The following is a 13,099-nucleotide window of genomic DNA, read 5'->3' on the forward strand; positions in this document are numbered from 1 at the left end:
CGCGATTAGGTACGCCAAGGTGTGAATGCAGCCTAAAACACAACTGTGTTTACTTCAGTTTGTGAATGAACGGGAAGCCACTTAGCACAGAGCACTTCCCATTCATTCACTATCCAGTGCAGCTGAGGCTGCAGAGAAAGTCACGTGTGTTTGAGCTTTGGGGGTGAACACCCTAATGCAATAGGCTGCGCACACCTATGGAACCTAGCCTTAGTGAAACCGATGGGCTGTATTTTCCTCCTGCAGCAGCTGAATGCCAGAGGGAGGTAAAGGGTGAAAAGAGGGCTTTCAGCTGCTGCAGAAGAAAAATCAGCTCCACTAAATGCTGCCGCTCCTCTCTAGGTTCTGATGGGTTGCCAACCTCCTGGCTTTACTGTAGATGTGACTGTGCTGTCCCAGCTCTCTCCACTTTTTTGCCTTTTGACCTTTTCCTGGCTGCTGAAACCCCCCCTGGCAGCGCCCCTCTCAAAGCGGTGCCTGGGGCACATGTCCCCCCCGCCCCCTCTAGTCTTGGCCCTGTTTACAAGCCAAACTATCCATGTACATAAGCCCTGTCTGTCATCTTTATCCTTTCCTCACTACTTGGTGAGACTTTGAGATTAACCGCTGGCTGACCAAATGCCGTCATTATACTGCGGCAAGGTGATACGTTGGCTCGAAAACTCGCTTTTGTGGGTGCACATGCGTCGCCGGAGGGGGAGCCAGATGGGAGCCAATCAGCGGGCCCTGTGGACTCGATGTCCGCCGGCTACCCACGATCGATCCCGCAATGACCGAATGGGGATCTGCCTGTGTAAACAAGGTAAATCTCCGTTCTGAAAGGGGAGATCACACAGTCCCCCATACAGTTAGTAAACACAAACAGGGAACACATTTAACCCTTTGATCGCCCCTGATGTTAACCCCCTTCCCTGCCAGTGTCATTAGTACTATAACAGTGGATATTTTTAGCACTGAATACTGTACTAATGTCACTGGTTACCAAAAAAGTGTGAAAAATGTCAGTTAGGTGTTCGAACCGCCCGCCGCAATGTCGCAGTCCCGCTAAAAATCGCAGATCGCCGCCATTACTAGTAAAAAAAAAAGCATAATAATAAAAATGCCATCAATCTATCCCACATTTTGTAGGCGCGATAACATTTGCGCAAACCAATTAATCTACGCTTATTGCAATTTGTGATGATGTTTCAGTGTTGGTATTGGTAGAGGAAGGGGAGTAGAGAGGAAGCTCCACCAAAACATGAATGCGTGGCATAAGAGGCAAATTTTTTCGGCATGGTAAGGTCATGAAAATGTGCATTGTGCGTCACACAGAACATTTAATTATCTAGATAAGAGGAATGGAAAGGTCTAAAGATCAAGAGGAAAGCCCCTTTAAGGTCTCAGAGGATTTTAATTCGGCATTCGTGTTACTGACTCTTCTCCTCGGTGTATTTATACAGCAATTCGCTCACATCGTATTGTCCGACTTTCACCCAGCCTTCCTCCATCATGTGGTACACTGCCAGGAAAAAGAAACACAAGGACGGTCATTGGTTGTGTGGACATACATTTGCTTCTCCCGTTGAACCAGCTTTGTATAGAATTTTGCAGAGACAGACCAAGAGTACAGATTGCAAAGAAGTTTCCGTAAACCCAAGAACAAAAATGTGTAATATTCTTCCTTAACCTCTGCAAAGCGTTGGAAGATCACTGGAAAGAGGGGCGGGGGAGCAATGCCATTTAAATTGTAGATTTGGCCCGTGATAGGTTGCTACAGTCCCCACAACCCAGATTCCGGGGTGCTGCCTAGGACACGGCCAACCCGGGACAGTTTAGTACAAATTGTGACTGTCCCAGAAAATCCGGGACAGCTGGCAACTATTATATAATGCAAGATTGTCATGGGTCCACATGCCGAAGACAGTCCTGTGCGGGGTCCCTGGTGGATGTGCGGGGTCCGGGGTCTCTGGTGAATGTGCAGGGTCTCTGGTGGCTGTGCGAGGTCTCTGGTGGCTGTGCAAGGTCTCTGGTGACTGTGCAAGGTCTCTGGTGGCTGTGCGGGGTCTCTGGTGGCTGTGCGGGGTCCCTGGTGGCTGTGCGGGGTCCCGGCTGGCTGTGCGGGGTCCCTGGTGGCTATGTTAGGTCTCTGGTGGTTGTGCGAGGTCACAGTCTCTGGTGGCTGTGTTAGGTCTCTGGTGGCTGTGCGAGGTCTCTGGTGGCTGCGCAGGGTCTATAGTGGCCGTGCGGGGTCCCTGGTGGCTATGTTAGGTCTCTGGTGGCTGTGCGAGTTCACAGTCTCTGGTGGCTGCGCAGGGTCTATAGTGGCTGTGCGGGGTCTCTGGTGGCTGTGCGGGGTCTATAGTGGCTGTGCGGGGTCCCGGCTGGCTGTGCGGGGTCCCTGGTGGCTATGTTAGGTCTCTGGTGGTTGTGCGCGTTCACAGTCTCTGGTGGCTGCGCAGGGTCTATAGTGGCTGTGCGGGGTCTCTGGTGGCTGTGCGGGGTCTCTGGTGGCATGTGGGGTAGTAAGACCCCCCAATCACTAGCCTGCTACAGTGCAACCACCCCCCCCCCCCCCCCGCTAGGAGAGGAGATCACCCGGCACCCTCTCTGCAGCGGAGGTCTGGGGCTGATCCAGATGACAGATAGGGGGTACCTGTTGTCTGAGCTATGTCCCCCCCACCCTGGCTCTCCTGACTCTTGCAGTGATGGATTGGGAAGCCTCCTTTAAGCAAGCCTCTCTTAGTGCTCCATCCGCCTCCTTTGTCCGCGGCCACAGGTTAGGAACAAGGACACAGCTGTGGGAGGAGGGGTAGAGAAGGAGCCGCGCTCATTCCCCATCCCAATCCCAGTGCAGGGTAGGGACAGTGCTGGGAAGCAGGGTAAGGTCACAGGTTGCTGCTGTCAGATCCAGCATGGAGCGGTGGAGTCAGCGGCAAACAATATTAGGAATGTTCAGGGATAGCAAAGGGGGAGGGGGTAGGGATAGGGGTAGGGGGAGGGGGTAAGGGTCTAAAAACTGCCAACCCAGGCAAATGCCTTGTTTGATACGCCCCTGGTGCTTGGGACTTGAACCGACAACCCTAGTGCTGCCAGGCAGATGTTCTAACCACTTAGCCACTGTGCTACATCTCAATACTGGTAATTGTAAACCAGACTCTTCCAATTATGGTTAGTCATTTTTATTAATGAATAAGCTGATACTGTATAAAACAACTGTTATCTGAAATCCGTTACTCACTGTTGACCACTCCTCCCGAAGACCCATCGCGGTGTGTGGCATAGCTAATTGCTCGGCGGCCAAGGTCGTACGCCTCTTCAGGGGTCAGATCGTAGCGGTATCCACTGTCCATCACGCCATATGCGTAGGAACTCCCTGAACCCACAGCAAAGAGGTCACCGGCTAACCTTGTGCCATTTTCATCCACGTAGTACAAGCCAGGACCCTGCAGATTGGAGAATACCATAAATCGTAAAATATTCTGAACTCGAAAGTCACAAGCTGGACTCAATTACCAGCCAACTGTAACAAAATCTTCAAAGGATGTTTATCTCACAACAATGTTGGATGTCACTGCCAGGGGAGGGCTGGCAGGGGGGGCAGGGTGGAAATCTCCCCCCGGGCTGGTGACACTATGCACAGCCACCACTACCAAATGCTGTTTTTGCAGAGCAGGAATATGCCTGCTGGAGCTCTGTTAACACAGGTCACGGCCGCTGCTCACCTCCCACTGTGAAGCCATGCCTGTGTCAGCTCCGAAGTAGATGGCTGCTGAGCTATGTCTAGTCTCACACATAGCTCAGCCTCAGCGCACACCAGCGCTGACATCCCCTTCTCTCTCTGCACAGACACGAGGAAAGATAGAGCTCATCTGCTCCTTCTCTCTCTGAGTCTGCCCTGCCCACACTCCCCGGGCATGTGTGGGCACTGGACAGGAAGTTTGAACCCAAAAAAGCATCAGACAGCCTGCCTGCGCCTCAGCCTCCATCCTGGAAAGCTCACCCTCTCTAGTCTCTCCTGCCTCCCAGTGTATAAAAAGGGGTGCTCTGTGGACTTTGTTAAAGGGAAGGGAGGCAGGCTTTGGCGAGCAGAGACCCTCTTTACACAATAGTCCACAGCATGCACCCAGAACCCAGAACACCCCTTACATCAGATCTGAAGTATATGGGATCCGTTCGGACTCTGATGTAAGGGGAGGCTCTGTGCGGACTCTTGTGATCATGAAAAATCTTAGACTGTTTTCCTCGATCCATCACTTTTCCACGCTCTATGGGCCATTTCACTGGACTTGCCCCCTAGGCCTAAGGCTGCCAGCCCTCCCCTGGTCACTGCATCAAGAAGTAGGGAGCAATAGAAATAAGAAATGGTGGATGAACTGCAGTGCCTTGCAAAAGTATTCACCCCCCTTGGCTTTTTACCTATTTTGTTACATTACAGCCTTTAGTTCAATGTTTTTTTAACCTGAATTATATGTGATAGATCAGAACACAATAGTCGGTGAAGTAAACTTAAAAAAATATATATACATAAAACAATTTTTCAGAAATAAAAAAATGATAATTGTCATGTGCGTATGTATTCACCCCCTTTGTTATGAATAAGGATGAGCTCTGGCGTGTTCGCACAGCCCACGTGCAGAGGCCGCCAAGAAGTCGGCACTGCGCTGATCACAGGCAGTGAGACATTGCACAGATACAGAAATCTGCAATCTAAGCGTCACATGATCTGTCATTACATATACACACCTTTTTGAAAGGCCCCAGAGGCTGCAACACCTAAGCAAGAGGCACCACGAACCAAACACTGCCATGAGGACCAAGGAACTCTCCAAACAAGTAAGGGACAATGTTGTTGAGAAGTACAAGTCAGGGTTAGGTTATAAAAAAATATCCAAATCTTTGATGATCCCTAGGAGCCCCATGAAATCTATCATAACCAAATGGAAAGAACACGGCACAACAGCAAACCTGCCAAGAGACGGCCGCACACCAAAACTCATGGACCGGGCAAGGAGGGCATTAACCAGAGAGGCAGAACAAAGACTGGAGTATCTGTACATAGGACGACAATAAGTCGTACGTTCCATAGAGTTGGGCTTTATGGCAGAGTGGCCAGAAGAAAGCCATTACTTTAAGCAAAAAACATAAAGGCACGTTTTGAGTTTGCGAAAAGGCATGTGGGAGACTTCCAAAATGTATGGAGGAAGGTGCTCTGGTCTGATGAGACTAAAATGTAACTTTTTGGCCATCAAAGAAAACGCAATGTCTGGCGCAAACCAAACACATCACCCAAAGAACACCATCCCCACTGTGAAACATGGTGGTGCCAGCATCATGCTGTAGGGATGTTTTTCCAGCAGTCGGGACTGGGAAACTGGTCAGAGTTGGGGGAAATATTGATGGTGCTAAATATTCTTGAGCAAAACCTGTACCCCTCTCAGTGGTGCAGTGGAGTTTGCATGTTCTCCCTGTGCCTGCGTGGGTTTCCTTCGGGTACTCCGGTTTCCTCCCACACTCCAAAGACATGCTGGTAGGTAAATTGGATCTTGTCCAAATTGGCCCAGTATATCTGTGTGTATGACTGTGTGTCCCAAGCGTGTCACGATCCTACAGGGTAAATGACCGCACCAGCCAAGCAGACTCTGGCTGGAAAAAGCGCCCAGAGGTGATTCAGTTCGCATGAGTAGCGCTATACAAGTCATTCATTCATGTGTGATTTGAGGCTAGGACGGAGGTTCACCTTCCAGCAGGACAATGACCCCAAACTCACTGCTAAAGCAACACTTGATTGGTTTAAGGGGAAACATGTAAATGTGTTGGAATGGCCTAGTCAAAGCCCAGACCTCAATCCAAAAGAAGACTAAAGATTTCTGTTCACAAGCGCAAACCATTCAACTTGAAGGAGCTGGAGCTTGGAGGAATGGGCAAAAATCCCAGTGGTAAGATGTGGCAAGCTCATAGAGACTTTTCCAAAGCAACTTGGAGCTGTGATAGCCGCAGAAGGAGGCTCTACAAAGTATTAACTTCAGGGGGTGAATAGTTATGCACATAGGGCCAGATTCTGAAAGGACTTACGACGGCGCAGCTCCATGTACGCCGTCGTAAGTCCTAATCCGACCCGTTGTATCTATGCGCCTGATTCTTAGAATCAGTTACGCATAGATATCCATTAGATTCGACAGGCGTAAGTCTCTTACGCCGTCGGATCTTAACGGCATTTTTTTGACCACTAGGTGGCGCTTCTGTCAAATTCTGCGTCGAGTATGCAAATTAGCTAGATACGCGAATTCCCAAACGTACGCGCGGCCGACGCAGTAAAGTTACGACGTTTACATTAGGCTTTTCCCGGCGTATAGTTGCCCCTGCTATATACAGGTGTATATGCAGCGCACCAATGTTAAGTATGGCCGCCGTTCCCGCGTCGAAATTTTAAAAAGTTACGTCGTTTGCGTAAGTCGTCCGTGAATAGGGCTGGACGTCATTTACGTTCACGTCGAAACCAATGACATCCTTGCGGCGTACTTTGGAGCAATGCACACTGGGAAATTCCACGGACGGCGCATGTGCCGTTTCGCAAAAATGTCAATCACGTCGGGTCACAGTAGTTTTACATAAAACACGCCCCCCTGATTCAAATTTGAATTAGGCAGGCTTACGCCGGCCGATTTACGCTACGCCGCCGCAACTTACGGAGCAAGTGCTTTGAGAATACAGCACTTGCCCGTCTAAGTTGCGGAGGCGTAACGTAAATCGGATACGTTACGCCCGGGCAAAGATACGCCACTGACTTTTTCTGTTATTTTGTCCTATCTGTTGTTTGCTTCACAAAAAAAAAACATCTTCAAGGTTGTGGCCATGTTCTGATACAAATCCTCAAACAATCCATGTTAATTCCAGGTTGTGAGGCAACAAAACACAAAAATGGTAAATACTTTTGCAAGGCACTGTACATATTTCCTATACCGAGAGTAGATAAAAAATGCAAACCGCGGCCCAATCTTTCATCCATCGAAGCATGGCCATTGTTGAAAAGCTTGACCTTCTGGGTTAAGGAAATTGAGACAGGCCCACCTATAGCTGGCCATACATTATACAATGTTCTTATTCAATTTACTTTAGATTTGCCTTTATCTATGTAGTACAAGAACTTGCCTGACTGCATCAAATTTAAAAGTGTTTAGGTTTGACCTCATATTATATGGTTTTGCTAAATCTAGGAAAATTGTATAATGTATGGCCAGCGTAAATCAGAAGAACCGGTGAGTGTTGGGGTTTACCTTCTTATCCCAGCCACAGATCATGCTGCCCATACACAGGCCCGACCCTCGGTACTGCAGCATCATGTTGCACAGGAGTTTGGATGCGGCGGACACGGAAATCCTTGAGTTATTTCTCAACTGGTATAACCTGAACAACGAAAAGAACAATCTGTAAAGAAAAATGACTGTAAAACGGAACTAATATAAAGTCAGTCCAGTAAAAAAAAAATGTTCCTTGTGTGTCTGCCAACTTTTCCTCCATGCCGCCAGACCTTGGTTCTGTAAGTCCCCGTTCACACCTAGGCGTATATACGCCTGTAGTGCGACGCCGCAGCCGCCCCTGAGACGCTGGAGGGATGATTTCACATTGCCCTCTATGGAGATGGTTCACATCTCCGCGCCGAACGCCGAACGCCGTACGCCTGCCGCCTGAAAACAAGTCCCGGACCTTTTTTTCAGGCGGCTTTCGGCGTTCGGCATATGAGATGTGAACCATCTCCATAGAGGGGGTAAGGCTGCATTCACAATCGCGGCGTTTTGTTGCCGCAAATCGCGGTACAAAACGCCGCAATGTGTCGCTGCAATTCGCGGGACAAAACGGCGTGATTTTGTACGCCAAGGTGTGAATGCAGCCTTAGCCCCCATTCACATCTAGGCGTTTTTACGCCTGTAGCGCTACGCCGCTGCCGCCAGAGGGCTGGAAATACATGTCCCTCTATGGAGATGGTTCACATCTCCATGCCGAACGCCGGACGCCTGAAAAAAAGGTCCCGGACCTTTTTTTCAGGCGTCTTTCGGCGTTCGGCTAGGAGATGGGAAGCATCTCCATAGAGGGGGTCAATCTGGGGCACATCTAGGCGGACAATACCGGCGTTTTGTCGCCGCAAATCGCGGTACAAAACGCCGCTATTTGTACCGCGATTTGCGGCGACAAAACGCCGCGATTTCGTCCGCCTAGATGTGAATGGAGCCTTAGGCTGCATTCCCACCCGAGCGTTTTGTCGCCTGAAGCGCGACGCTCAAATACGCTAGAGGGGAAAAAATACATTATACCCTATGAAGATGGTTCACATCTGCACGCCGATACGCCTGACGCCGATACGCCTGACGCCGATACGCCTGACGCTCAAACAAGTCCCGGACCCTTTTTTGTCGCGCGTATCGGGCGGTTTGGGCGTATTTGAGCGTTTCCATTTCCCATAGAAAGTAATGGAAACGATCGATTCAAGCGACTTGCGCGACAACGGGTGTTTGCTACGGGCATTTCGCCGCTTTAATCAATAGAACTTTTCACCCAGGCAGAAGATTAAAAAAATCTAGCAACATAGCAACAAGTGATGAAAAGATGATAAGTTTTCCTATTGGCTAAAATAAAAAAACGTCGAAGTACAAAAACGTCGGATGGCGCTGTAGGCAAACGCGCAAATAAGCATGAATACGCGCGACAAAACGCCGGAAAAAAACGACCGACGCTCAGGTGTGAATGCAGCCTTACCTGTCTCTCTGCTGCCCCCACCGTCATCCTCGGTGAGGGAATCCGGAAGTGAAGTCTTGCGGCTTCACTGCCCGGTTCCATACTGCGCATGCGCGAGTAGCGCGGCGCGTTCCCAGTGGTCCCTGCTGTCTCCCGGGACCAGTGTGCTTCCCAGATGGCGGTGGGGACAGGGGGACGGGAAGAGGAATGACTCCCATGGGAGTCTCTCCCCGGAAGTGGGTGTAAATACCTGTATTATACAAGTATCTGCTCCCCCTGAAAGGTGTCAAATGTGACACCGGAGGGGGGGGGGTTCCGAAAAGCGGAAGTTCAATTTGTGGGTGGAACTTCACTTTAAGGATAGTTTTCCAATATTGCGACCCGAAAGTCGCGCGATTTTGCCACGATTTTTGCCGCAATTGCGATGCCTGTGTATTCTTAAGGTCTATGGACCTTAAGTCGCATCAAAGTGGGACCAAAGTAGTGGAGGGACTGCTTTGAAGTTGCTGCAGCTTGAAGTCGCCCAGATATGAACGATACTCATTGGAAATTATGGGGTACGACTTGTCATGCAGTCTCAAGTCGCCTGACAAGTCGCACAAGTGGAAACTGAGCCTTACCTACCCTTCGGAAAGGAACAACTTACCTGCACTCTTTTGCAAGACGTCTTTCCCAATGCTGACAATCTGCAGCTGAGCCAGCCATAGTGCCGAGCAAGTAAGGGTTAATCTCAATCACTTTGTTGGCCTTCAGAGTTGCTATGAAAATGCAAAGTACAAGCAAATTACCTCGGGGCAGTAAAAAGAATAATAATATCACAGCCATAAAACATACGGTAATAGAAGGAAATAATATACAGGTGTGCTTTGGGGGAACACAAGCCGCAGTCCTCACTCTCATGATAAAAATTACTGAAAAACAATGAAAGCCACTGGTCAGGATCCACCTAGATGCCTGACAAGCAACAGGCTCAGCCTTTCAGTGCACTGCTGAGGGCCTAAGGCAGACACTCCCATCCCCGCACAGACCGGTGCTCCAGTGAGCACTGGAGGGGCAGAGCAGAGAGCCGGTGACTGACATACGTGGCTCTCTGCTCACTGAAGACCAAGAACTGAGCAATCAGTTGTCATGTGATCGCTCGGTTCCACACAGCCAACCAGCTGCCGTTACTCAGGTGGCCGGCGCTCACCATCCGGCCATCTGAATAATCGGCGGCAGCGGCAACAATAACATAGATTCATGCAATGCATGAATCTATGTTATTGTAATCAGTGGCGGTGCGAGAGCCAGAGGGGGCGGCGCTCCAGTGCCCTCTATAGACGGACCGCCACTGTGCCAGATCCTGTGTCCAGCGGCTGGCCTGCTGTATTCAGAACATAGGAGGTCGGCCACCATTCAGAGAGTCCTACTATCCGTCTGGAAGTAGCGGCAAATAATTTGGCTTACGGAAGTCTTAAAGTGGGCCTAGATTCAAGATAATTTTTCCTCTCCAGACGTATGGCGTCATCTTTATTCAGGTATCATCTACTTACTGAAGTCATCATCTGCATACTGAGAGGGTGAATCTCCCCAGCAGGGACACCGACCACAATAAAAACATTACAGGGGCTCTAATCCTCCCCCATGCTATATCCAGCATTCAAAATCAAAAGTTTGGGCTCTGGAGTCACTTGAATGATGAATGACTTACCAATATAAGTCCCAGCTGAGGCTCTTGAATCTACCGCCACGATCACCCCGTGCTGGAATTTGAAAGACAGGGTTGTGGTCCCGTGCCACGGCTCAATCTTCACCCCGTTCTCTCCTTTCTCCATACGGCGAAGGAATTGTGCTGGCTGTGTAGTGGGAATACAGAACACATGTAAGAGCAAGAGTGTACCCTCAGCCAGCCTCCCCTTACACAACTCTACAGGCTCCTCTCCTATACGGGCCATTTCACACTATGGGATCGCAGTCCCGACGTGTTTTGATGCATTTTTGGTGCGTTTTTGATGCACTTTTGGTGCGTTTTTGATGCAGTCCAGTGCATTTTTCCCCTTTTTTTTTTCTAACCCTAAGGGCCAGTTCACACCACATGCAGTCCCGTGCGTTTTTTCTTCATCAAAAACGCGGCGCTTTGCAGGCGCTTTGGCGCCGCTGCCCATTGATTTCAATGGGGAGGGGCGCTTTAGGGGGGGTGTATACACTCCTCCTAAAGCGCCCCAAGGGTGCTGTTTGCAGGACCTGCCAGCGCAGCGCTCCAGTGTGAAAGCACGGGTGCTCTCACATTGGGACTGCAGGGGAGGCATTTTTCAGGCGCTTTACAGGCGCTAAAGCGCCTGGAAAACGCCTCCAATTTGAAAGGGGTCTAAGTCACACAGATATGAACGGTACCCATTGGAAAATAAAGGTTGCGACTTGTCATGGGGTCCAAAATCGCATGACAACTCTCACAAGTGTGAATGGGGTGTCAGGGCCATATGAGTTCCTGCACTTGGGGCTACGTATTCAGCCTTGTTGCCCCCGGCACCTGAAGTCACCAGGATTTAAAGGGGCTGTAAAGGTTAAAAAAAAAATCCTAAATAGCTTCCTTTACCTTAGTGCAGTCCTCCTTCACTTACCTCATCCTTCCATTTTGCTTTTAAATGTCCTTATTTCTTCTGAGAAATCCTCACTTCCTGTTCTTCTGTCTGTAACTCCACACAGTAATGCGAGGCTTTCTCCCTGGTGTGGAGAAAGCCTCTTGAGGGGGGAGGGGGCAAGCAGGAGTGTCAGGACGCCCACTAACACACAGCTCCTTTCTCTATCTGCAAAGAGCGTGTCCTGACACTCCTGCTCGCCCCCTCAAGAGGCTTTCTCCACACCAGGAAGAAAGCCTCGCATTAGTGTGTGGAGTTACAGACAGAAGAACAGGAAGTGAGGATTTCTCAGAAGAAATAAGGACATTTAAAAGCAAAATGGAAGGATGAGGTAAGTGAAGGAGGACTGCACTAAGGTAAAGGAAGCTATTTAGGGGATTTTTTTTTACCTTTACAACCCCTTTAATGCATCCTATGGGGGACCCCAGAAGTCGAGGATCAGGGCGACTCTGTGCAAAACGAGTTGCGCAGTGGAGGTAAGTAAGGCCCCATGCACACGAGACGCTGGTAAACTCGAGTTCAGAGGCATTTGGGCATTTTTGTCAACTGCCCCTGAACACATTTAATGTTATCCTATGTGTCCATGCACACATTCACGTTTTTTTGCGTTTTAAAGCAGTTGGGTTTAGGCTCGTTTTTTCTGACGCAAAATTTTGGGTTCAGACGCAAACGTTTTTGCGTTTCAAAGCTTTGGAAGGGTCTACAATGTCTTTGTTATGAACGCTGATAGCCGCAAACGCGGTAAAACGCCGCTAAACGCGGCAAAACGCCACAAAATTTGCGGCAAAAATGGGCGTTTTAAATGCCGTTTTTTGCCTTTGAAAACTTGAGTTTACATGTGTTTGCATTTGCTTCTCGTGCGCATGGGGCCTTAGATGCGTTTGTTATTTTAAAAAAACACGGGCCTTTACAATAACTTTAATGCTGATGGCTCAAACCGCCCAATTGCATGAATCCTTATATAGCTTAATACAAATAAATAAAATAAAACAAAAGTAGATTATTTTCAATACATATTATTAAGTAAAAAAATATCGGTACCTGGCATCCGGTAGGAATGGCCATCTCGGTGTCGTACAAACTGAAGGGAACGGTAGGGTTCATTTTACCCCCGCTGAAGGGCATCTGCCAGTCCCGGGTGTGTTTGGGTCCACATAGACTTAGAAGGGCCATCTCTCTCTCTCTCTCTCTCTCTCTCTCTCTCTCTCTCTCTCTCCCTCTCCTTTCCTCCTCTCTTCTCTCCTCTCTTCTTTCCTCTCTCCTCTCCTCTTCTTTCCTCTCCTTCTCTCTTCTCTCCTCTCTTCTCCTCTCTTCTCTCCTCTCTTCTTTCCTCTCTTCTCTCTTCTCTCCTCTCTTCTCTCCTCTCTTCTCTACCTCTCACTCTCTTCTCTCCTTCCTTCTCTCTACCTCTCACTCTCTTATCTCTTCTCTCCTCTCCTCTCTACCTCTCACTCTCTTCTCTCCTTCTCTCTCCTTCCTCCACCACGTTTCTTTTCTCGAATTTTTCCTGCGTTGCACTTCTCCCTTGTCGTCTTCCTCGCCCCATACAGAAAGTGAAAGTAGCGTTGTACATCTTCTCCCCTCCTCCCCTGGCCTGTTGTTACCAGTTAGAAGTAACGTGAGAATTAAAAAGGATAGAAAGCAGATAGATTTACCCAACAGTTCTCTGCTAGACAGTTGACTTTGTTGGGGGTTTCAGTGGTGCGAGAGAGCATGACCGATAACACGATTCTCCATCAAAATGTCACAAATTTGGAAACATTTTACAA

At 49.1% G+C, this 13,099-nt stretch overlaps 1 protein-coding gene across 1 annotated transcript; it reads right to left on the reverse strand.

The window, feature by feature from the left end:
- Positions 1–1,101: 1,101 nt before the first annotated feature.
- On the reverse strand, positions 1,102–12,560 carry PSMB8 (proteasome 20S subunit beta 8). The gene is made up of 6 exons (XM_040324916.1): positions 12,372–12,560; positions 10,403–10,547; positions 9,359–9,470; positions 7,257–7,386; positions 3,221–3,425; positions 1,102–1,501 (listed from the first exon to the last, which is right to left on the reverse strand). Exons 1-6 carry the CDS (start codon positions 12,501–12,503, stop codon positions 1,410–1,412), a joined length of 816 nt encoding a protein of 271 aa, XP_040180850.1. The 5' UTR covers positions 12,504–12,560; the 3' UTR covers positions 1,102–1,409.
- Between the last annotated feature and the right edge of the window lie 539 nt (positions 12,561–13,099).

Source organism: Rana temporaria, chromosome 9 (assembly GCF_905171775.1).
Source record: "Rana temporaria chromosome 9, aRanTem1.1, whole genome shotgun sequence".
NCBI lineage: Eukaryota > Metazoa > Chordata > Amphibia > Anura > Ranidae > Rana > Rana temporaria.

Bases quoted from the DNA above. Each gene is read 5' to 3' on its own strand.
- PSMB8 (XM_040324916.1), bottom strand. From the start codon at position 12,503: ATGGCCCTTCTAAGTCTATGTGGACCCAAACACACCCGGGACTGGCAG. The intron at 10,548-12,371 runs GTACCGATATTT...CCCACTACACAG, and splicing joins CCATTCCTACCGGATGCCAG to CCAGCACAATTCCTTCGCCG. The intron at 1,502-3,220 runs GTGAGTAACGGA...TTTTCCTGGCAG, and splicing joins TTCGGGAGGAGTGGTCAACA to TGTACCACATGATGGAGGAA.